Here is a 26388-nt window from a genome sequence, read left to right as displayed (position 1 = left end):
CAGCAAAGGAGTCAATTGAATGAAAGAGATGGATGACGAGGAATCCTCCTTGTGTTTCCTTCACAAAAACCAAAGGATGACAGCTGGCCAAAAGATCCTCCATGAATGATTCTTGGAAAGTGTCAAAAATAGGTAGATCCTCAGAGTGGGTCTTCGTTCCCCCCACCATCCTCTTTCTAAGGTGCTCTTAAACAGGAAGAAGTGTGTTGGTAGAAGTGTGGAGCCAGAAGAATGGTAGTCCTCATTGGAGCTTTTGTCCAGCATGTTTATGCCCAAGTCAACACCAAAGGCCGCAGCTTTCTTTGGAGTCAGACAAGAGATGCTTGAAGGGATTAGCAGGGGACTGAAGAAAGACCGTATGCATGAATGGCTGGTCTTGGATGAGTAGAGGGGAACCCACACAGCAGAGTTTTAAATATAAGTGCCAATTCCTGGCATGATTCTTGCCCCGGGTGGCTCAGTTGCTGAATGTTGTGCCAACAGGTTTCATGATGTCGTTCTACCCAGTGTAGGAAAACATTGTTTTCCTTCATGTCTTTATTGATTTTAAAAAGGCAGTTCAGAAGATTTACATTGTACGTAACAGAGAAGTGAACGATACCAGCACTTATGGTTCTTTTCAGTTACGTTTTGAAGATGGCGGAGTACTCCGTTTCTATGGTCTGTGAAACCTAAAAAAAGAAAAGGAGGGGAAAAGGAATGGGGGCGGGAGAAAACTTGGTTAGTGTCGACAGAAACATCCTTTTCACATATAAACAGAGAAACAGATTGTGGACATCTGGGGAATTCGCTAGGTGGTTGCTAACTCATCCCTAATAGGAAACGTGAATGGATGGGTATAGGGACTAGAAGACGTTCTACGAAGATATCAGGGATCATAATTAGTGGAAGTGCTCTACTGCATCATTTTGGGTCAGGTTAGAACACAGAAAAGTGGGCTGATGATACAGGAGCTGCCCCATGTCACCATTCCCTACCATATTTGGTTTCTAAGGAAATGGCGTGAAACTTTGAATGGATTCAAGACCAAATTTTATTTTCAAAAAATGCTCAGGGCTACATATGAAGTTTATGTTGTCAGTGCTTATATTTGAAATGAGCATGACCTGTCATTCTTATTTTAATTTCATCTTACCTTGTTAAATGCCTGCTTAATTCATGAACTTCCATTTCAGTGCTTTTAAATTCATTGAGCTCTTTGCGTATTGCTGCCTGCAAATGACAAAGAAATGTGCAAATGTGGGGTATTTCTTATCTGCAAGTGTGTTGTGCACCTGGATCCCATGTATGTTTACATAAGTCCCACAATTCAACTGGATTCGTCACCTCCCCGCCCCACCCCAAACGAGTACGCATGCATAGAACTGCTGTGTTTCTATTTAAAGGGAAAACTATCAAAAACAGAAGGAAGAAAATATATGACGCAATGAGGCATGGCACCTTGACGATGACTGCTTTGTAAACAATGTAGAGATATGACTTGTTATGGTTCTGTTTGTAAATGACCCCAAATAAGAACAAATGTGTTTTCTCATTTGGAACACATCCAGAACAAGGAAAATGAACAGATGGAAGAGGCAACTTTGCTTGAACAGTGCTTGAAAAGCTGCCAGAGATCACCTGGGGAGAGCACTGAAGCATCTTCTTATAAATGCCCTATAGCCATCTTTTATTAATTCAGCAGGGCTGGTAACAGGGGGAAATCACAGAGCCTGATATGGCTATACCCAGCCACATCTAATTCATTCTATTAATTGGCATGATGCGTACACACGTTACCAACATTCGGGAATTGATGCAGGTTGCAGAGAACCTGCTTTCAATCTTGCAAGATATTAAGAACAAGTTGGAAATAAAATACGGTCTTCTATTATGTCTGCAGCAAAGCAATACACAAATTCACAAAGCATTTATGACTTCTTCTTCTTCTTCTTCTTCTTCTTCTTCTTCTTCTTCTTCTTCTTCTTCTTCTTCTTCTTCTTCTTCTTCTTCTTCTTCTTCTTCTTCTTCTTTATACCGATATACCGCCCCATAGCCCATGGGCGGTTAACATGTATTCCCTAACCGGGAAACGAACCCGGGCTGTGGCAGTGAGAGCGCTGAATCCTAACCACTAGACAACCAGGGAGGATGATTTCGAAGGATAGCCAGAGTACTAAACTTGGAGACAGCCATCTTGGCACAGGATAGCCATCTCCGGTGTGCATGTTTGGGCTACTGTTTTGGAAGAAGATCCTAAGTCTGGAAGGAACTTCGAAATGTCGTCTTGTCCAACCGCCTGCTGATTCAAAAAATCCACTGCAACAACATCCCTGGATAGGTGGCCATCCAGCTTCTGCTTAAAAACCTAAAGTTCTTCCTAATGTTTAGTTGGAATCCTTTTTCTTGTAATACGAGCCTGTTGGTTGGACTCCTATCCTCCAGAGTAACCTCGCTTCATGCCCTTTGCACTGTTTTCAAGTTTGCTTCTGTTTTATTTATTTCGGAAATGGCAGCTTGGAAAGAAGCAAGATGCTTCTGCAGCTATTCCAAGGTCCGACTGTGAGCCAGTTGATTTGCTGCTTAAGGGACTGTGAAAGGGAACACACAGGCTATTGACTCCCACAAGCTTTGAAAAATTATTACCCTTGAATGTCCCAGATCTAAGATTTAACAAGCAGCATCAGACAGCAAAGATGAGGCCAGACAAAACAGTTTCTTATGTCACTGCACAATACTAACTCAAATGCAGAAAACAAAACAGCTGCCATAAACAGCCATAAATCTTCTCTGTAATGGCTGATGAAGTCAGAATGTGTTGGTTGGGGGTGAATTTTGGAAGGAAGAGTCATTCATATGGGACGTCAAGGCTGTTAAAGGATATTAAACCAGCTATGTTTTTGATTTTTGTACAGGAAATGGGAGCTGATGAGAAATAATCAAAATATTATACTAAAGATGTGATCTCTAAAGGAATGTGTATGACCCTTGCTATATTATATCTCAACCAGTCTTGTTGTTGCTGTTGTTTTTGAAACTGTGGCCTTAGCTAGACCTACCTTTTATTCCACGATGGAGGAGGGAAGATCCTGCGATGTGATTATTGCGAGATCCCTCCTCCATTTACACGTGAGGCGCGACGAGCTCAGGAGGAGAGGCGTTGGGCCCACCATTTTTTTTTAAGCAACAGGACTGCACAAGCTCCGAAAGGTAAGTTTTTTTAAAAAATAATTTAATTTCCCTGCTCCCCACACCCTACCCCCGATGGGCACAGCTCCTGGAATCGCACGGAGCCGGGTCAACCCGCGGCAATGGCCCACAAGTTCCACGGGCTCAGCCCGAGACCGTGGAAAAACCGGGCCCAAAGTGTAGGGCTCTATCCTGCGGCAAGGGAGGGACACACAGGGATGATTCCGGGGTTCACCCTGGGATAAAACCCGTCTAGCTAAGGCCTGTGTTACTGAATGTGTCACTCTTGAGCTTTCTATCTAGAACAGTAGGGGTGCCATCTTTTGTTTTTGGCAGGGCTTCTATGCTTGAAACATCTGCATGCATTTCTGTTTGCAACTGCAGTGCTTATCTATTGCCCTCTGGAAACAATCCAAGATGCAATTTATGGCTTGTGCCCTTTATACTTACTCCTCCTTCCCTCTATTTTATTACTATTGCCTTCAGTCTTTCAAAGTCATTTTTCTGTTGTGGCCACCAAACAGTTACGCATATCAAAGTCCAAACCTGGGAAATGTCAAGAAGTGATCGACATTGTTGTTTCCTATTGTTACTCCAGCATTTAGCGGCTGGGAATAAAGAATAGGACATTTTTACCTGTAATATTCTTGTCAATGTTAGCATTTTTAGAAGTATTTTTAAAAATACTTGTTGCTTATTTCAGAACTAAGATTTTGAAACAAAATGAACAAATTTCTCCAATTTATCTACATGTCTTACGTGTCTACACATCTGTGTATGATGTGGTTAGAGTAAAGAGAAGTGGAACGCTGCACATGTGAAATAACCATGTTGTGATCCTGCCTCTGCATAGGGCAAGTGGATCTGCTAAGGAGCTGATGAGCTTTGGCATCAAGTTATTCCTAGTCCAGGGGTGAGCAGACCTCAGGCTTGCAGGATCTACTTTTTTTTTACTAGAATTCTGAGATCCACCAACCAGAACTTTCAAGTCCAAAGACCTACTCATAGAATTTAATATTTTGCTGAGCCGAGGTATTCGGTTTGAGTACTAGAAATGAACAGATATCACAGTCCTTCCACACACAAATGCATTCCAGGGTACCCCAAACTTTCTTTATTTTAGCAGCATACCCTAGAAACTAGGAGTCATTTTATTACCGCTATTGAAGTCAGAAATCCTTGCTGATCTAATGCAAATCGCCCAGAAAGCTAGACCAATGCCCAGCCCCAAGGCTGAAAGAGTCTGGAAACTCCTCCTACTTACTTTGTCAGCAGCCGTGAGCCGCGTCCATGGTTTATCTGCCCGTCTGTCATAGTCCTGAGCATCTGCCACTTCCACGTAATCGCTAAAGCGGATGAGAATTTTCCGTTCCCGCAGCTCTTCCACTGTAGGCCTTTGACTTAGCTATAGGAGCCGAGAAGAAAAATGAACCCAAATGTTATTCTTCTCAAAAGCTATTTGCCAGTTTCTTACACTAACATCGACAACAACAAAAGTTAAAATCAATGCTGCTTTATTTTCCACTTGTACCACTGAGCTGACCATATAGAATTTGCTTATTCACTTTCTCTTGCCCAACACAGGTCAGTAATGCAGCATAGGTAATTGGTGTGATACAATATTTAACAAGTTGAGATATAACATTTAATGAGTTGGCATCAGTGTGGCATGGCATTTTGTCCATCACGTCCATATCTGAGCAAGCACATTCCTTGCTCAGATACACATTTGCATCTTTTCACCAATTCACTGCTACCATGCAGGGCTCATCTACACCAAGCAGGATATTCCACTACTGCTTTATAGTAGAACTGAAGTGCACTGTTGGGGCCCATGACACATCTACACCAAGCAAGATATAGCACTCTGAAAGTGTTATGAATGTGGTCTGTGTCATGGGTCCCAACAGTTGTCAGTGCACTTCAATACCGCTATAAAGCAGTAGTGTGGCCCCTGCCTTTTATATACCGCTTTCATAGTGGAATATCCTGCTTGGTGTAGATGAGCCCACAGTCTCATTTCACTGGACAGCCCTCATTTCACTGGATAGCCCTATACCTACTGATACCTATAGACTGGCAGCATGTAGGCGTCTGAGTCAATTGTTTAGAGCAAAGCTGCTACGACATCACCCCCAAAATTGTATTCTGCTAACTGACATCAGCAACTGTAGGAGCATCATGTGTTTTAGAAGTCTACACATAATCATCCATCTAAGAAAACTTAGATCCAGCAAACTAACAAGAAATTTGTGGGCAGGAAGTGTGTAAGTATTGTATTTATCAGGCTAAACTGTCTCCAGCTGACCAAAGCTGGATGTGGTTGCTATCATGCTTTTATGGGTAGGTGGTAAAAGCATCCTAAGAGAACACAATACATACTGAACCAGCTTTACCAGGGATATGATTCAAAGAGTATTTGGGAGACAATGGCACACACAAAAGCAAAGCCCAACAGACATATTTACTCATTCTGAAAAATAATTAAATCCCTAGTGGACTTGAAATTCGTTCCTAAAAGAAAGGGTTGATTAAGCTTGCTTATTTAACTTTTCCATTTTTTCCCTTCCAGACCCCTCCTATGTTTACTCAGAAATACGATCCTCTCCAATTAAGTTCAAGGGGATGAATTCTGAAGGAAGAGCTCAGAGAGCCTTAGCTTCATGTTACATCAAACTATTCAGATCCGCTGTGGTGGCCTACTAAGCAAAAGATCATTTGTCATGCAACAATCGTCATTGCTCCAAAACAATTCTTTCTAAAGCAATGTTGACAAAAAAAGTAGGCCAACTGTTCTGAGAAAGGATCTCACAAGTCTGTAACAGTTTGAATTGAAGTCCATATATGTCATAGTTGGCTATTTGCATTTACCCAAGAGCAAGAAATGACTGCAAAGGATTTATTCCCCTTAAATGAACAGAACAGTCAGCGAAAATGCAGGGATTTTCCTTCAACAATGGTGCCCTATTGAGGTCTGTATGAGAAGGAAGTCTCTTTCTCTTATATTATGCCTGATCAGTTGCACTGTTCAGTCATAATGATGTAACATTTTTGATCCATTTGTCAAGAGCAACCCTAATTCTAATTCTAAGGTACATGGCAACCCTGGATTTGGAGTCTTGGGTTCTAAGACCTGTTGGGCCTAGTCCTTTTCCCTTACGACTGCCAGGCCTGGCTTTACAGACAAGAAGTATGGTAATCCAATGTAATCCAGTGCAATAAATGAAATGTTTTATTTTTTAAAACAACAACAACACATATCTTTGAAAATATGTAGATTATTATTATTATTTATGCATTTTTATACTGTCCAATAGCCGTAGCTCCCTTCAATAGATAAACATTTGAACTATGTTTCTTGTATTTAACAAAATGAAATATAAATCACTGGAGTCACATATGTAACAGATTGGTCCTCAGACATTTTCCATGTCACGGAGCATAATATGCACTGTAGGAAAGACAGCCCAGAACATCTGATGAGAATTAATCTGCATATTTTAAGCTTCTTGGGTTTTTGTTTGTTTGTTTTAGTCTATAAAGCCATACTGGAGAATGCATGAGGAGATGCTATATTATGCTGCACGATGATGATTTGGGAGGGGGTATTGCATATGGATTTAACATGGGCTTGTTCATCGTGACCAAGGTGGATATTCAGACCAAAGCTTGTTAGGGAAAGGGGAGCATTTTGCAGCTAGTTCTTGCTCAAGGGTGTTTTGAATCAAGAAAGCAGAGTGGAGAATGTGTGGCTGATTAGAATAAGAAACTAGGAGATTGCTGTAGTTTCCTTGAAAGATCCGATTTATTTTTTGCCTTCTCAAGGAAAGCGACTGCAGAAGGACCAGAAGCTGCTTTGCTTGTTGAGGAGCTGTGAGAACTGTTCTGAAGGAGCCAGAACCTATTCTACAGATTAGGATTTGGTGGCTGCTACGAAGCTGGTGGCCCGTAAGCCAGAGGTCTTCAACTGGTCCAGATCTGAGATCCACCTCGGACTCCTAACCTGCAACATGGATCCACTTTCACAATTTCCCAACATGGTGGCAACAGCTTTGCAGCGACCCATCTGGACTGATTTTGCAACCCACTTTTGGGTCATGACCCACCAGTTGAAGACCACTGCCATAAGCCACTGCTGAGAGTTGACGGTCTTTTGTAACCTGTTACTAGACTCTGGCTCGGAAGTTTGTGGCCAATCCATCCACTGACAATTGAATTGTGTTTGATTACTCTATGAAGTTCTCATTGGGGATTGCCTTTATAAGATGATCTGCTGGCTTGGGTTATTTATGTCCTAATGTGTTTTAGTCAATCTTTTGTTAATTGATTTGTCCTCGTCCAGATGTGTGAGTACATCTTCCTGCCTTGTCTGCAAAGACTGAGTTGGGTTACGCATATAGGGTAGGGTAGTATCTAGTGAGCACACCGTGTTAGTGCTAATGATGACATTGCACTAGCATAAACCTATGCTAGCGCAGTGTCATTAGTGTTTGCAAGTACAAAGGAAAGAGCAGCAATTGGCTGCTGAATATCACTAGTCGGGTATAAACGCAATCACTGCGGAACTACAGCTTGCAAATGTCATCCTATAGACCAAAAGCACAGAACTTCTTTCAATCTGAGGGCTGATTTTCATTTCAGAAAAGCTCTAGGGGGCCATGTTCCAAGACCAAAGGCAAAGTGTGGGGCCAAAATACCAGCTTCTTGTAGCTTAAAGGTCCTGACGTCCTGCATCTCTGTATGGACTCTTGCTCTCAGGAATAATGTTTCAAGGATTGTGAGTATCTCACCTAGAAAGTCTACTTCCATGGACCTCTGGAAGCCCAGAGCATCTAACCCTATCCAATGGGCCTGTACAAACTGACAGACGTATATATCTCACTTGCTGTATCTACAAACGGATTTTGTATTTCATCATTCTGTCATTCATTAGAGACATATCTCAGTAAAACTTCAGTTGCTTCCTGTCAAGTTATTTGCCCTGCTGGGACAAACATTTCATATGTTAGACTCTTAGTCTAAGCCCAGTATCTTTTTAAGGAGATAACAAAAGAGGTGGTTTCAATAGGAGTTTTACTTGCATTTCCTTTTTCTTTCTGAAGAAGAAACAGCCAGGCAATCTCCAACAGTTATGTTTGTATAAAGATTCTCTAACATTCATTCTTCTCTGCAGTTCTCTTTTTTCTCACCCCACTCTTCCATTGTTCCTTTCATTGTTTAACTTTACTTCATCTCACACTTTTTCCCCCATTCAAATTGTCCTCTGGAATTTCTACATCTTCCTAATTCTGGCCTCCTCCTTTTTCTACACAATTCTACCCCCTTTCATCTTCTTCTCTTGAACTTTACCATTTCTCCAACTGTTTTTGTTTGTTTGTTTGGTTTCATTTACACATATTTCTTAAACCCAAGCCCCTTTTCTGACTTCTACTCCTTTATTCTCTTCTGCTCAGCAAAGGGGGACATTTCTTGTCCCCCTTTGTCAAGTTTTTGGCCTTTTATTTTCCTCTTTTTATTCAGGTTTTCCTCCTGTTTCTACAACAGCCTTTCCTGGAAGGAAGACTTAATTTCAGTCAGGCTTCACAATGAACATTCTTGTAATACTAATGCTCAGCTACTGAGGTACATGGATACAAAATAGTGGTTGTGAACCTGGTTAGCAGGCCTTCCTATCACCTCTGGGAAATCACAACCCACAGCCACTTATTACAAAGGAAGGGCACTCAATAGGAAAGCATGATTTCTAGCAGGGCTCAAGTACTATTGGCACCCCTCAATTATGGACTGCCTGGAAGGAAAAGATTGAGCTGTGGGCAGATGAGAATGTCACAGTTAGAAAATAAAAATAACCAAAGATAGCCATGCTGACTCCTGAGGGGGAAAAAAATCTAAAATCCAAAGTTGGCCAATACCAACCAAAATTTCACAAACATATGCGAACTTTTGAGTTCTCCAGAACAGTGCATCAGACTAGGTGGTACAAAAAGCAAGGAAGAAAAAATTTGTACAGAACTTGTGTCCATGAGGTCTGCAGTTTAGATGAACCAAGGCCAGATTTACACTTTGTGTCACATCAATACGAACCCATCATGGTAATGGTATATCCCTCTTGCGCATTTATACCTCATAGCACACATAATGACATCTGTTGCTGTATATTTTGGATAATATGCAATAAAAAGCTGGGGAAAGAGTATATGGAATACATAATGTGCTTCTACAGTTATCAGTGCACTTCAATACAAAAAAACACTAATATAGTTCTGGCCCCTGTCTCACAATGGAAATTTGCAGTCTGCATGAATCATTGAAGGTATCAGATTATACCTAACAATACATTTTGGGATGTGTGTGAGCTCAAATTCATCTGTCTCTCCTTCTAAGTTAGCTCCCAGCAAATTTCACCTGTTCCTATGTCTAGTATTTTTAAAAAAACTACACTCCTACTGAAAACCTATGCTATCTCCGATATGATTGTGGAAAGCAACACATACACAGAACTCTTTGTGCTTCCATACCTGTGATCACACATGTGAAGTTGCCCTGTGTTGTGGCTTTAGTGTACGTGATGTAGTGATTCCCTTTACACAGTGCCACTTTGAAGAGCAGACATCACTGAGCTATAAGGATTACGTTTTAATCTTTGCTGCTGCCCCAATAGTAGTCCTTGCAGATTATTCATTTTCCACGCTATTCAAGATCAAATAAACAACGAGCCTCCTGGGTCCTGACATTCAATATCAAAGATGGGAATAAAAGCTGGAGTATTCAAAGGTAAATTTGATGAGCCATCTTTTGCTCATGTTAGCATACTTTCCCCACCCTACCCCATGATATAAACTAAGGATGAAGTGTCAGTGCTACCACTGAGTTCAAAGCTTTTGTCTGTTTTGCCACAGATTCTGGATACTATCTAAATGTTGTATGACTTTAAAAGACACGGCACCCTATTTATATTTTGTGTGATGACAAGTGATCAAGGCAGAAAAGCTTGTAAGCCAAATATAGACTTCACAAACAATGATCTAAACAAGTCATTTCCCCCTGCTAGCAGCAAATTCTGTGTTTCACGGGATGAGAGAACACTGATGCTCTAGTACAGAATAGCAGAGAATTTCATATCACTGCAGGATGTATCCTACCTACTAAGGATTCCTGCCCTCCACACCCCTGCAACCTGAGCAGCATGGACTGGTTGTTCCAGAACCCTTAGTGGCAGGATTTGGTCTGAGAAGACTGGGCTCAGGTGTCAAGACTTTAAAAAGCAAGAATCTCTGCCATGCATAGTTACAACAGAGATTTCAAGTAGCTAAGATATCTTGTGATGGTTAGAAAAAATGCTAACTGTCCGAAAGCCTTTGAAGAGAAAAGAGAAACATTCAATCTGCTCTTAATAAAACAAGGCTGGCTATCTATCAAGTGCCTTCCTCATTTTGCCCTCCTAAACTAGGCTAAGCCTGCCTTGATTTCACTGCCTGTTCACATAGGCATGGTTCACAAATAATGCTATTCCATGGTATGGCTTGTTGAATTCTGTGTTGTCTTGATGAGCGAATGTGGCTGTGCCAACAAACCATGGTTTGTTAAGCACGAACAACCCAGAAAGAGAACCTATGGTTTGTTGTTGGGTTGTGAACTCTACATTGTTGAAACCATGGGTTGTCGTTATGAGTAAACCCAAAATCATGGTTTGTTTTGCCAGGCTACAGAGACGGTGGGCAAGTGTGTAAAAAAGATAGCAGCTGTTCTACATGCCAATACTGCACTGCCTCAAAGGCATCTGGGATACAGGGAGGGAGGGGGCCAAGGCAAATGATTTTTTTAAGGCAAGGTTGGGGAATCGTTTCTCTGAGCTTTTCTAGTGAAGCCTAGTGGAGGTGCTGATCTCCATAACAAGGCATTGCTTGCCAGTTCCTCTGTACGGTGTCACCAATTTGTCACAATCATTGAATTAACTTTCCAGAAAACCAACCTCTCATGTTGAGGCCTATTTAAAACACTTCAAACACCAGTGCCTTGAGTCAAAAGCAAGCTTAGGGACTCTGCAAAGATTTCTTGGCAAATGGAGCTAAGCAGGGCTGAAGGCTGGGAGTAAGTGCAAAGTTATCACTTTGGCTGCAGACTTGAACATGTTCACGGAGTCTCCCCTTCGGCCTGCTGCATATTTCAGGCTTTGGATTCCAGTACAAATTTAGGGCATGGCAGAGAGCGCTGCCTGGGGGCCAAGATGTCTAGAGCAAATGATTGAAAAGAATACGGGCAAGAACTGAATCATAACAGTGGCATGTAGATTCACTGACTGCAAATACTAACAGTACAGGGCATAAATAGAAGACTGCTTTACAGCCAAAGCACCAGGCATATACCCATTTCCCCCTTGTTTGGTATCCTCTTGATTGGTGTGAAAATGAGAATTAAATGCATTCTTGCATCAATCACATCCTGGGTCAGTGGTGGTCAACCTTTCGGTGCCACCAAGTCAAGTCCTAAATATAGGAGAGTGAAACACTACTGCACACTCACCCTGTGCAACCTTACCGCTGTTATGCCTTGGGATGTCCCTCGTCTACATCTACTGAGACCAGGAGGCAGGCTGAAGAGGCAGACGGGACTGTAAAACTGGGTTTCTGAGGCCATGTCTGTTTCCCCTCACGAGCCCACCTAGGCATAACACAAACTCTCCATGGGCCTATTCAGACAACATGCTAAGCCATGATCAGGCCGCCAGCCCTTTTTGTAGTAAATAATTAGTGAGTGTGTTCAAATCGTGGTTATGTAGCCACCATGGTTAGGAATAGTTCACATGATATGCTAAACCATAATGTTTAACTCAAAACGCTTAACCGCTGTGATTTAGCGCGTTACCTGAACAGGGTCACTGTCTATGCCACAGGTTGACTATACATACTCATGTGAACAGCAAGGAAGGTTGCTCTCTCTATATCCTCAACACTGCTGTTTTGTTGTTGTTGTTGTTTTGTTTTTAAAGCTGTTCATTTAAAATGTTGATGCTAAGCCAATCTCCAAGCCAATATTTGACAATGCCCAAAATATGGCAGAGCAACATGGTGTTCCCTTGTGAAGCTGTAGTTTAGAAATATAAATTAATATTCAGTCACACTGTTTGTGATAAGCATGAAACATGGTCTGTCATGCTGAGAAGTTCCTGGGTATTACTATAAGAGTGACTGAGGTTTGCACGCATCCCATTGCTCTGTTGCATCAACTGTTCACTGCAGGAGTCAGTGTCCAGAGGCAGGGAATATAATGTGCAGCACAAATGCCTCCTGCCTACTTGGGTTAAGACATGGTGGCAGGGGCCAAGAGCCATGGGTATGTCTAAGGAGAAGGCCAGGAATAATCCAGGGACCCTTGTCCCACAAATTCTCTTCTTCCTTGATAAGAAATGCAATTTGTCCAAATTAACGTCTTCTTCTATTTTCTCACCTAATCTTTTTACCCTGTGGTTAGTCACAGCTCTCTCAAAATCCGATTATTTCTACTACTCTCTACTGATCTGGGTCAACAAAGGGTCAACAAAGAAAAATAATGGCCTGCAAGTCATTTCTTAGCATTCCTGTTTTGCTTTATAAATGGGAGACAGAGAGAAAAAGATATTGCCATTATACCGCTACGCTAAGTCAAGAATGTAAATTTAAAATCTGAATTTCATAGGCTGGAGTTTAATGTGCATTTTATTATAAGCCAGTGGTGGGGTACATGTGGCCCTCCAGACGTTGTTAGACTCCCATTGGCCATAGCTCGCCTGGCCAATGGTGAAAGATGATGGGAGTTGTGGTCCAACAACATCTGGATGCCCACATTTCCCCCATGCCTGTTATAAGACCATTTAAGCATTCTGCTTCTTTTGTTGCTGTTATTGAATTATGAATGGCTAGCTGAAGAATATGCAGCCAGGTCCCAAACCTATGAACTGTTGATTCAGTGATGCAATTAATCAAGCAAGAAGCAACTTGCCCAGAATTAAAGTAAGTAAGAGACACATTTTTAACTATCTTTTGCCTTCTCCCCAAGCCTGAGTTCTATCTCTTATAATTGACACTCTTCCTTACTAAGGCTATTTCTTATTTATTTTTAAATTGATTGTAGTTTTAATTGACATGGTTTCTCCCACCCTGGCTCCACTTCATTCCCTGCCAATATGTTGGGAAGGGAAACTTGCAGTGTGGTGACATAAAGCCAGGCAGTGAGTTTCACCATGTTACAAAGGCAAGGTGGAAGACTAGACTCAGGGCTGCCATTTTGGTTTCAGCCATGTATGTACGGTAAAGTCTGCTCCTGCCATGAACTGCTTTCATGGGAAAATTCTGGAAGAGTTTTGAGACGGTGGTCTCGCATTCATGAAGTTACAAAAACATATGTCTTCTGGTTATTCCCTTGCATCAATTTATTAAACCTGATAAAACAATTTCTGACCCACCAAACCAAGGACATACATTGTAACCTGCCAAACAGTGATGTGGATATTTCTGGAAAATGTTCAGTTTGCATTGGAAAATATTTGAAGCAGTAGACCAGGGTTGGGAAATTTGTGGCCCTCCAGATATTCTGGCCATCATCCCTCACCACTGGCTCAGCTAATGAGAGCTGTAGGTCAAAACATCTGGAAGGTCACAAGTTGCCCACCCTGTCCTAAAGAGATCTAATTTAGCATTTTTATTTTACTCATATGTAGTAACAACAATATGCTAAAAAAAAGACCCCAAGTTATTTTTTTGTCACAATACATCATAAGCATTTGACGTGAAATATTTGAGGGGTGAAATTAAAGGCCATTTAACATGACTTAAATGTTATATTCCGTAGATCTTTTATTGGAATACTTTAAAATACTTGAAAAGACATTGGGCAGTATCCATAGATACTGAAAGGGGTCTACAAGGCCATCAAGTCCATCCTCCTGCTCAATGCAGGAATCAACCCTAAAGCATACCTGACAGATGGTTGTCCAGCTGCCTCTTGAATGCCCCTACTGTGGGAGAGCCCACAACCTTCCTAGGTAACTGGTTCCATTGTCGTACTGCTCTAACAATCAGGATTTTTTTTCCTGATGTCCAGCATTTCTGTTCCACTTTTGCCATTAACATAGTGCTAGCATAAGCTACCTGTAGCGCAATGCCAAGTGTGTACGTTGATATGACAAGTTTTCTGGGGAAACTTGTCGCGCCAGCGTACCTTATTGGTGTTGTGCTCAAACTCAAAGAAATGTGCGTGATATACTGATAACCACCCATCTATTTCAACAGAACTCAACTCTGTTTCACAAAAGTTGTTGGAGCACCTTCAGTCTCATTGTCATTATTAGTTCCATTTCTCTCTAAGATATATATGTATTTCAATGACATATATATATTCGCTCACATACTTACTAGGGATAAACAGCAGAAAAATATTAATTACCTAATATTGCCTAATATTGTATTTGCAATTGATTTTTGCTATTGAACGTACGGAATGGAGAATTTTCAGGGGGGAAATGAAGTACTGGAAAAAATTCCCACCCTACATCACTGCTGCCAAGTGTTGGACACCTCTCTCCTTCCATTTTTGCAGTCCCAAGCAGTCTACCAAGTCCCTGATGGACTGATTTCACAAGCTTGCTGTAACTATACGAATGTTTGCGTCACTCCCTTCAGCATTTGTGTCACCTCTTCAGCAGTTGAAAGAGGTTATCATCAGAAAATGCGTCAAGGATTTCTTTTAAAGAATTGAGTCCAGGTGTTGTTGTTTTTTTACAAAGTATGCTCTACAACACATGCCCACACATGCCCTGGCCAAACAACCCAGAGATGAAAATGGCAAGGAATCCAGCTAAAAATGTAGAGAGGGTCACCCAAGAATAGAAGAAAGTAGCTTCTCACCTTGCGTGTTAATCTTCTCTTTATCTCCCGTTTTTCTTCCTGCTCCTCTTGCTCATTGCGAGCTAGAAAAAGATTCACAAAGTTCTAGACAGGCGGAATACACAAAAGCCAGCAAGCAATTGGGTGGGATTATTAATATCTCAGGCCTCATGTCCAAGGGACCCTTGGGAAGAGTGAATGTTTGCTACCTCCTTGCCAACATATTTCTTTGTACACCTTAGAAAACATCCAAATCCTTTTCACTCTGAGTACATGTCAGCATGAATTTTATTCTTTAACATGACTCAGTTTGCACCAGCCATTAGGCAGGGAGCCAGGGCTTTCTCAACCATTACCTCTGTGCCTCAGGGTCTATCTGCTGTAGGGAAAGGGAGGAGTGATACCCCTGCTAGTTTTGAGCATATCAACAGGGCAAGCACAGCTCAGTCTTCCAGCTGATGTAACATTCCACTTTTATGTAAGAGCTTCTGGAATGAGTCCCAGAGATATTGTATGCAAAAGAAAGTATTTTGTGGCAATGGGCCATCCATGCAAGTTAATTGCATTTGATTATATGAATGGCAGCGGCTTTCCAGGAAATGAATCAACTCACAGCATCATCTATGGTGCCTACAGACCCATCATGGCATTCTTTCATATATATGCAGTTACAAATATCATTCAGGGAGTCATCCCATGGTTGCAAACTGTTACAGCCAAAGTGGCCAGTGAAAGCACATAAAGGGACTTATTTTACTTATTAAAACACACCACAAAAGGGAAAGTGGCTTTACAAGGAACTGCATCTAATTGCAGCTACCTGGCAAATATAACCCTATGTGATACACATCTTTGCAAACATGTGTCTTTTGCTTTTAAGTGCTTGCCTTGCAAATTCATCAGATTATACTTTTGTTCTGTGCCTTATTAATTACTATGTTACTTTAAACAGTCATTATTTGAAAAAAAAACCTAATATACAATAATATGTATATTTGTATGATTTGTATATGATTTCCCCCCTCAAGCTCAGATATGATTAATTCAGCTTACACAGCAGATGCCCCACTGTGATATAAACCAGGTTTGTCTTTCTCTACAGTGCTTGTGGCTTCAAAATCTAATGATATACTTCAAGAACACAGATTTGCTAGGAAATTACTGGCTTGTTTGGGAAGCTATAAAATGTAGACATTTGGCCAAAGCTGCAATCCTATGCACACTCACCTAGGAGTAGGTCCCATTACACATTATGGGGCTTGCCTCTGAGTAGACATGCATAAGATTGTACTGTATGGATGGAATCCTCTGCATACTTAGCTGGAACTAAACCCTACTGAAGTCAGAGGGACTTAGTTCTGAGTAAATATGCACCAGATTGGACTACAAAACAACTAGAGTGATGGTTCTCAACTTGGATTTTCTCAGCTGACTACTTGTTAACCTAAATATGTTCTCACCTGAGCATCAAACTAAAACTGTTGATAGATATACACATTATAAAAATGTCTTTACAGGAAATGTATTTGATAATAACAGTATTAAAAGGACGTAAAATACCCCTGGCTCCAGAAGAAAGAAATGCAGAGCTGAATGGGGTCCCTGGCCCAGACATGCCTCTACAAGCATACTGCATTGTAAGTCTTTTCCCTACCTCCCCCTGCCCTCTCATAGTCTCTGAATTCAAGCTAGTAGCTACTCACGTTTAAGGATGTTCCTCTGCTCCAATTCTTCAGCAGTCGGCCTCTGGCTCAATCGCCTGCGGAAAAAGCCCAGGATCAATTTTTGGACCATATCATGTCCTCCAACATTCAGTGTATATGAGAGTGACTCTTCACCTCATAATGCAAAAAGCTGAGGAGATCACGTTGTTCTGACATCAATGGCATGTACAGATATTACCACTCATAACACGCACTGGTAGCTTCCTCTATTGCCAACCGAGGGGAAACCAAACACGTTGGGTCATATTAGGTATGCCTCTTCTATCCCCACCTCAGGCTAATCAGCCGAGGGTTAGACGTTACAGACGCCTTTACTTAATTTCCTTCCTTCCATGCCAGCTTCCTCACTCACAAGTATGACAAGCTCAGCTCTGTGTTCCTCCTGCCCTATGAGCCTCCAAACTGTACTGTACTTGTCCAACGAGGCCGTGAAAACAAAGGCGGCTAACAGTCCAGAAAAACAACTAGGCATGGTCAGCCTGCCCAGAACAATAGTGCTTCTTCTTCTTTGCCCCTTCGGTCCTCACTTCCACTCTGAAAACTTTGATTCCATTTCATAACGATAAAATTAGCAGTCGCCGAATATGCTCTCCTGCCAACGTATCTTTTCGTTACAACAAATAAACTGCGCAGTGTAAAGGGTAACTGGAAGGAAAGCACATCCTAGACCATAAAATCCACAAAGGAGCAGGAACGAGTGGTGTAAGGAAAACAAAGATGGCTGTGGGCATTGTTGGTCCCAACCTGTTCCTGCTACATTCAGTAGGAGTTTTGTCTCTGTCTCTAGTTTCAACTAGAGCAGTAACTCATTCTTCATCAGGCCATACATGGTAGTATAGAATGCAGTTGCTAAGTTTGCCCTCCTAGCACACAAATTATCAGGATATTCCATTAAAACAAATGGGAACAACACAAGAACAGAGTACTTTTGCTCTACCCCCCCCCATTGATTTCAATAGGACGTATAATTCTCAGTCAATCACTTTCATGATTTGTTAATTTAGCCATATTATCTTTGCATGTGTTGGCACTTTCAGCATCCCGCTGTATTCCATGGGTTCACGAGAGACATGGTACTGCAGGTCAGTCACAGTGGGTGAACACAGCATGAACCAGGGAGATCCAAAGCACTTGACCAAGGGCGGCTCAGAAATACAAGCACCCAATCAAATGCATGAGAGTTGGATTGGGACAAACACAGCCACCTCCCCTTTCCACTGCCCAAAGGCAAAGAAATATACCTTCAGGCTGTCAGAGGTGCTGGTTTTAACCTATAAAGCTTTACATGGCTTGGGACCCCAATACCTGGTGGAACGCCTCTCCTGACATGAACCTACCCATACACTGCACTCAACATCTAAGGTCCTCCTCCGAGTGCCTACTCCGAGGGAAGCTCGGAGGATGGCAACAAGGAAGAGAGCCTTTCCAGCGGTGGCCCCCCAATTATGGAATGATTACCCTGACAAGGCACACCTGACACCAACATTGTTATTTTTTCGGCACCAGGTTAAGACTTTTCTCTTCTCCCAGGCATTTAACAACATAAGTTAAGTTGGTATATAATCTGTTTTTAAGTGTGGTTTTTTTGTATAACTGTTTTTAATGTTCAGTGTTTTTAATCTTTGTAAACTGCCCAGAGAGCTTCGGCTATGTGGCGGTATAGAACTGTAATAAATAAAATAAAATAAATAAATAAACGGCAAAGGTTCAAGTCCCAACATTACTGGCAGGAGAACAACATTGCAGATACCGTTTTCACTTTTTCCACTGGGGATTTTGGGACTTGGATTCCCAGTTTAATCTCCAGCTGGAAAGGAACCTACATGCATTCCTAGTGAGAGAGGAGGTGCCCAGGGGGTCTTTTCCTTTGGTGGAAGCGGTATGTGCAGCATCACTGGTGGGAGATTCAAGATGATAAAACAAAGTACTTCTTCACACACCACATAGTTAAAATACTGAATTAGCTACTATTAATGGCAATGGCCACCAATTTGGATGGCTTTAAAAGGTAATCAGAGAAATTTATGGAGGATAAGGCTATCAACAGCTACTGGCTCTGATGAGTCCATGCTACCTCCATTATCTGAGACAGTACGCCTATGTACACAGTTGCTGGGGAACATGAGTGGGAGAGAGGGTACTATTGCACTCACGTCCCACTTGTGGGTTCTCCACAGGCAACTGGTTGGCCACTGTGTGGACAGAATGCTGGACTAGATGGACCCTTGGTCTGATCCAGCAGGGCTCTTCTTATGTTCTTATCACTTTCCTACTCATAATACTGGGACCTGGTTGCATCCCCCTTGGGAAAACATGCTCTATGGGGGCTGGGGATGCCAGCAATACTAAATAGCCACTCTGGGGAAGATTTTCACTAGGACCATGGAGGAAAGGGTTAAAAACCACTGCATGCTATGGTTCTTATTGGGCCCTCAATGGCTGCTACTAAAAACAATATCAGCTCAGAGACCCTGTTCAGAAGACACAGCCACCATGTTTAGGAATGGTTCACACGACACGCTAAGCCATAATGTTTCAGAGAGCTTCGGCTATTGGGCGGTATAAAAATCTAATAAATAAATAAATAAAATAAATAAATAAATAAATAAATAAATAAAATGTTTAGCTCAAATGCTTAACCACTGTAGCTTGGCGGGTTGTCTGAACAGGGTCAGTTACATCAAATGCGATTGTAACATGCAATTTGGCCCTAAGCCTGATGTAAAAGAAAATTAAAGTCATTACTATTCCTAATCTTGGAACCACATCTATGACAACATAAACTAATTGGAAAGTACAAAAATGGTCACGAGCCCACACAGGCATCCAGAATGAACTGGTACTTCAACGCACACTTTGAAAGCAGAGAGCTTTATTTAAGTACTGCTAATCACAGTTATTATCCTTACAGTGTGGCCAATGTTACCAAGAGGATGTTTACAGAGTTGACCTTAGGACTGTAAAGCAATTAGATGTGTGGCTTTATCGAGCTGAGCCTGGAATATATAGCTGCACAGTTTAGCATGGTATTGTGTAGCTCTACCGTAGCCTTGCAACATGTATCAATGTATTACATAATAGCTTTTCAGGAGCCTTATTAGAATAGTTTGTCGAAGAAGAAGAAGAAGAAGAAGAAGAAGAGGAGGAGGAGGAGGAGGAGGAGGAGGAGGAGGAGGAGGAGGAGGAATGTGGATTACAAATCCTGGCTATGGAAGAACCATTTTCACAGAAAGGTTTAAAGGCTTAGAACCCGGCTGGAAAGAAAAAGAAATCAAGTTCTTGCATGCCTCAACTGCAAATGCAAGCTAACACAGTCCATTGCTAACCAGGAGGGGAAAACTCCCCACATTTATTACAATTTCGCTTCTAGCATAGCAGAAGCAGAAAACGCAATACTTTAGTATACCTTTACAAAGGACAAGAATTGCAGTAAAGATGAGACACCTTTGATTGCACTTGAGATTTCAGTAGCACAACACCATGTTAAAATTATTTCGTAACAGCAGGCCTGGCGTCAGCATGTGGCTATAGGCGTGCACTACTGCCGAACCCCTACCTGGGGTGCCAGTGGGGGTGCCTTCACTCAGACAAAGTGGGCACAATGTGTCCAACTCTGATAGCTGCATAGGTTTGCTTGAAGTCTTTGCTGTATCAAACTAAAGGCTATTCCAACTCATGCAAAGCTGGATCTGTTTGCTAGTTTTTATTATCCTGAGGTATTGACGGACCTAAGTCTGTCTTTCTGCCTTTTACAATGGCTCAGGGATCTTGTGATGCATTCACAAATGGCTGAGACTGCAATTTGTGCCCTAATAAGTTGCATGTTTTTCTCACTCCTTCCTTTTTAATACATCGAAAGTATTTGGTTGATTTACCTAGCAATGGAGACAACCCATAGTTCAGAAACCCTAACAAGATATTGTTAAAATATCTTTGAGGTTGCAAACTGTCTCATCACATATTTTTTAATTTTATTTAAGAGATTTATATTTTGCCTTCTGACCTTAACAAGGGCCTCTAAAGCGGCGCACACTTAAAATTAAAAATTAAACAAGGAATACAATAAAACCCTGAAAGCTTAAGAAAGCCAAATAAACCCATTAAAACAGGAGACAGAACATTAAATAAAAAACAACGGAGCAGAAGGGAAATATAAAAAAGAAATAATTCAGTACAGAACAACTGCCCAGTGAAATAAAATGGTCGCAATACGTTTGAACATCGTAAGAGCCTCTCTGGGGAGGGAGTGACACACGATTAGATTTGCAGCCAACTAGAGCTGCCTGAAATGCAGTTCCCATGAAAGGAATCAGAGGATGATTTTGAAACACATACAATCAACAGTTTTATGCTCTATTACTTTGTTCAAACATCTGCATACATAAAAGCAAAAGAAAGGGGGGGGGAGGAGGAAGGAGCAGTAAATGTTGCCCTTTGTGTAATGTTCTGAATTTAGATGGCTCCAACTGTGTTTATTTATTGTTTTATATTGTTTGTATGATTTTATCTTTATGCTGCCCTGAGTTCCTTGTGATATAGGGCGGGATACAAATGTCTTAAGAAATTAATTAATAAATAAACTACTTCTTTGTTTAGCCATTGTGTTTGCCCTTCCACCTGGGAGGGGTACATTGAAAACATCTTCATGAAAGAGTGTAGGTACAGGTAACAATTCTAAGGACTTGACTCTTTGTGGAAAGGAGTTAGATCTTTCACTCCATAGCGGCAAGTCAGCTAAGCATATACAATGTTTTTTTCCCAATGGGGATGAAAGGTAAGGGTCCTGTTCTTTCTGGGTTTCTCTATTTCGTGCTTCTCTTGGAGCCACTGCAAGATCTGAAGATGGTCATCGCCTGGTCTTTACCTTCTCCACTCCAGGTCAGGTAGGTCTAGAACCATATAATTGCCCCATGGTCGGGGAAGGTAATAGTGAGCAGTGATCAAAGCCAAACCATCTTCTTCTGCTTCCACATCTACTATGGATTTTCCCTGCAAGACCCAGCTAACAGCCATTCTCTCCTTGCAGGGCACTCTCTTCAGCCCTTGCCTGTCAGCCTGGTACTTTCCCACCTGCCTGCTACTTCTCCATAGCTCTACTCTGGCTTTACTCCCAGTCTTCTCTCCACTTCATCCTCTCTCTTCTTTGCCCCCCATCCCAGTTCCTTCTCTTATCCTTTTATTCCCCTTCCTGCCTCATTCTGCCTTATTAGCTACAACTGTGGTCCCCCTGCCAAGCTGGCCTGGCCTGCCAGCCACTGGGGCTCTGAAATGACGTAATTCCTCGGCACCATGGTGAATGGCTGCCCCAGCTGGATTCCTTCAGCCATCAAATAGAGCCCTTCAAAGCTAGTGATTGCCAGCAGCAACTCACGCATAAGGAGCAAGATGGGAGTGGCCTTTTCCATGGAAAACCTGTGGGTAACCTAGCCCACTTAGGGAGTGTTTTATTACCTTGTTTTTCTTAGGGAAGTTACAGGTAACTTACACCAGGGGTGCAGGCCCTCCTCTTTAGCCAGCCGCCCTCCACACCCACAGAGTGACAAGGGTGACAACGAAGTGCAGTGGGGCAATTTTGAAGGACTGTGATTCCATTCCACAGCTCTAAAGGAGCTATCCAAGGTGCTGAATCCACTCTGGCGGAGAGCGCTCAGCACCTTGGATAGCTCCTTATGTGTTCTGGCTGGTTCTGACTAAAACCCGGAATGGAATCAGAGCCCCACTGAAATCAGAGCCACCAGCAGGGTTAATCTCTAATGTAGATCTGAATTGCCGTTCCATAAGCATGTACTGAGAGAGTAGAAAAAATACACCCTTCTATAACTCTCCAAGTGTGTGTCATGTTGGGTATCAAGGGGTACCTAATCTGCTTATCAATCAGCATTAAGCATTCCCGAGTTATGTGACTGAAGACTAGCTTAATTCACTAGGCCTAGAAAATGAAGGCAAATGGGGTTCTGTTTCAGACAAGGGAGAAAATAAAAAAAGGATGCATTGTCAAGAAATGTTGATGAGAACAGCTATAAAATTTTAATCTAGTTTCAGCGAACCAACGGTTTTATAACTCCAGGAAGTTTATGACTGTCTGAGTACAATATGCCTTATTAAGGACAAGCCTCCCTAAAAGAGATTATATGGCAGTGAGATTATGAAAGAAAATCATGTTTTTCTTTTTTTAAAAAAGAGGAAATTCAGAACAACAATAACCCAAGCAGGCTGTCAATAACAGCATCTGTTATTGTTATTATTAAAGCTGATTCATATATTTCCTTTTTTTGGCTTATCATTTTTTTATTGTTTCATAAACATACATGACATAAAAGCATTACATAGAGACATTACATCTAAGGAAAATTAAAAAAGAGAAAGATAAAAGAAGACAGATAAGGAAAAGGAGAGAAGGAAGGGGAAAAAAGAAAAAGAAAAAGGAAGGGGAAAAAAAAAACACAGACCAAGGTTAAGGTGTATTTTCGGCTCTCTACACATCAAAATATGATCCATATATTTCCCAAATTAGTTAAGCTTGGTCAGAGTCTCTTTTGTTAGTTACACAAAATTCTTTATAGCAGCCAGAGAACCTATATTAGCATTATTATATTAGCTCATGCTGAAAACATCTCATTTGTGTTGGATTTAAAAAAAAAACCCAAATAAACCAGAAACCAAACACTGTGGACAAACCATAATTAACTTTAGACAAATAAATTCTGGTTCCAATGATGCCATAAATAAACTGAACCGGTTCCTTTGTGAAACATGGAGATCTAACTACAGACTCTTGCTGATCCTGAGGCATTTACATGCCCTCCCAAACAGCAGAAAATTTAGAGGTTTTCCGAAATAAGAAATAAAAGGCTCAATTCAGTGACAGAAACAGGCATTGTGCATAGCTAGTACCACATTGGGGAATAAGTATTTGCATCTGGATCCAGGTAGGGGAAGAAAAAACAACACATTTTCTCCTTCTCTATATGACACTGCATTTGCCACATAGTTCTAAAAAGTTGTAATTCTAATATATGTTAAAATATGCGGCTCCCTAACTCCCACTGGAACCCTGTTGTAAATTAAATTCTTGGCTGGGAAATGTCAAAGGAGAATACTACTAAAAATTACAAAGCACTGTTTGTTTGCTCTTTAAAAGCATGACACTTCCAGTAAATAAATGTCTTTTGAGATTTGTGCTTGAATGAATAACTTATTTGGCTGAAGTACAGGCACTAAATCTGAACTGAATAATTACTACAGAATGTTTGTAGGCATGCCTGCCTGCATACCTGTTTGAGAGCACGTGTTCAAGCCTGCAGCCATGCCATGTTTTGCAAAAGCCTTGAATTTTATCCAGATTTCCGTGAGTTACAATTAGGCTAATTTGCAAACAGTACATGTCCCCTTATACGAAATGAAATGATTTAGCATTGTTACTACTATTAGTAATTACTGCTACTAATAGCAGCAAGTGTAGTAACTGTAAAGAAATAACAAAGTAATATTGACATTAAAACGATTACAATACTTGTACCTTGACCCAGGTAAGGATATCAGTGCGCATTTACGGCCTTCTGTGCATGGATCCTTGGGTGTCATTTGGATGAACAACCCAATGTGAATCAGAATGTGCATTCAGTTGCATGAACTTGTGTTTTTAGATTGCATAGTTTTTAATGGGCTTCATGCACATTCAAATGTGTGTCCCTGTTTGCATTCTGGTGCAGCTAGTCATAATGGCGCTGTTCTACCATAATCTCATTTTTACACACAGCTATAATAAAAACTATCAGTTTCTATTTTCTCTCTCTATATATAATTACATCTCTTGGTGAATACAATTTATCTAAAATGGATAGATAAGTTAAGATGTAGAATAACAGGTGATGGAAACTTTTCTCTACAAATTGGGGGTTGAATTTTGGCTATAAGCATACTCATGCAGCAGGGATGGGGAATGTGTAGCTCTCCAGATGTTGTTGAGTTACAGCTCACATCATCCCTTATCACTGACTATGGCTATGTCTTTTGGAAGCTGTAGTCCATCAACATCTGAAGGGCCGCCTGGTGCCTTTCACTGCCATTGTGCTTTTCACTGTGAATCAAAATGGATTTCTCTTAGTGAAATTGTATTTGTGGATTCCATTTGTACTTGTGGATTCCATTATTTTCAGCACCTTTTACAAGCAGGGATTCTGGCACATAGTTTAATCAGAGCTCCCTTTCAAGTAGGATTTGCATGAGAGATTCCACAAGAAAGGCAAGAGAGATGGGGCACTGTCTTTAGTGGTACCCAGACTGTGAAACACTCTCCCTCTGCCTCTTAGGTTCTTTTTACCCTGCCTTTCCACAGTTGTGGAATAAAGATGTTCCTCCATAGCTCCATGGACCAGAGGATTCCAAGGAGTTCTCACCCCTGCCTCTAACTTCTTCCATCCCAGAACCAGCCTGGGCAGAATGATGGGAGGGGCTGGCAGGGGCTGAACCTGGCAGATAAAGTTACTGCCAGGCACAGTAAAACGCAATGCTTTCTATAATGTTACATTGATTTTCATGTTTTATTGTTCAAAGCTATTTTCATAAGCCTCCCAGGGTGCACATTGGTCTGGAAAAAGTGTGTGTGTGGGGTAAATAGCAAGCCCCCCATCATGAATCATGATGGTCACCTTGCAGCAGAAAGCCAGTGTGGTGTAGCGGTTAGAACTGGGACTCAGGAGATATGGATTCTAGTCCCCACCCGGCCATGGAAGCTCACTGGGTGACTTTGGACCAGTTACAGACTCTCAGCCCAACCTACCTCCCAGGGTTCTTGTGAGGATAAAAACGAAGAGGGGAATTATGTACGCCACCTTGGGTTCCTTGGAGGGAAAAAGGCAGGACAGAAATGCAATAAATAATAAATAAATAAATCCAGGCTGCACACTCAATGGGATATTTCATACCCATTCAACCAAAAACTGCCAAAAATGGCTATCAGTGAGCACTAATCTCAATAGTTAGGTGCTACTTCCAATATCAGAGGCAATATAATACCAGTTGGGGAACATTAAATTAATTTTAAATTTGCTGTTTTAAATTTGTATTTTAAATTTGTATTTTTGCATTGCTGCTGTTTTTATCTAGGTTGTGCTTTTATACTGTATTTTATATTATGGTTTTATACTGTTGTTTTATACTTTGAATTGTCTTAATTTTGTAAACCGCCCAGAGAGCTTCGGCTATTGGGCAGTATACAAATGCAATAAATAAATAAATAAATAAATAAATAAATAAATAAATAAGCAGGAGGGTGCTGTTGCACTCATGTTCTGCTTGTGGGCTTCCCAGTGGGGCATCTGGTTGGCCATTGTAGAAACAGAATGCTGGACTAGATAAGTCTTCGATGTAACCCAGTATGGCTCTTCTCGTATTCTTACATCTTAGTAAATAAAACTGTTCACACTTGGCGGTTTATGTTTACCAGCTCCAGGGCTATTTGAAGAACCATTTTGTGCAATGAAAAACACTGACTAATTCACAGCACAGTAGGGGAAGGTACTGGAGTACAATGCGACTGCAACGACCATGTCACCGCGTAACACAACAATGATGACTCAGAGTTAGAGTGACCAATTTCTCCACATGGAAACATGCATCTTCGCCTGTCCACT

At 41.4% G+C, this 26388-nt stretch overlaps 1 protein-coding gene across 5 annotated transcripts in view; it reads right to left on the bottom strand.

Annotated features, from left to right (window-relative positions):
• Positions 1 to 150: 150 nt before the first annotated feature.
• PHACTR1 (phosphatase and actin regulator 1) overlaps positions 151 to 26388 on the bottom strand; it is a 288343-nt gene continuing 262105 nt past the window's right edge. For all 5 annotated transcript variants that reach the window (XM_063130398.1, XM_063130401.1, XM_063130400.1 and 2 more), the window contains 5 exons: positions 16733 to 16788; positions 15051 to 15112; positions 4433 to 4573; positions 1136 to 1212; positions 151 to 671 (listed from right to left, as the gene is read on the bottom strand). In XM_063130398.1, coding sequence (XP_062986468.1) covers positions 656 to 671; positions 1136 to 1212; positions 4433 to 4573; positions 15051 to 15112; positions 16733 to 16788 — 352 coding nt within the window. In that variant the 3' untranslated portion in view covers positions 151 to 655. The remainder of the gene's footprint in view (positions 672 to 1135; positions 1213 to 4432; positions 4574 to 15050; positions 15113 to 16732; positions 16789 to 26388) is intronic.

The sequence above is a fragment of the Elgaria multicarinata genome, chromosome 7 (genome assembly GCF_023053635.1).
Source record: "Elgaria multicarinata webbii isolate HBS135686 ecotype San Diego chromosome 7, rElgMul1.1.pri, whole genome shotgun sequence".
Classification (NCBI taxonomy): Eukaryota; Metazoa; Chordata; class Lepidosauria; order Squamata; family Anguidae; genus Elgaria; species Elgaria multicarinata.
Note: the sequence above shows the minus strand (reverse complement) of the source record. Positions and strands in the feature narration are given on the sequence as shown.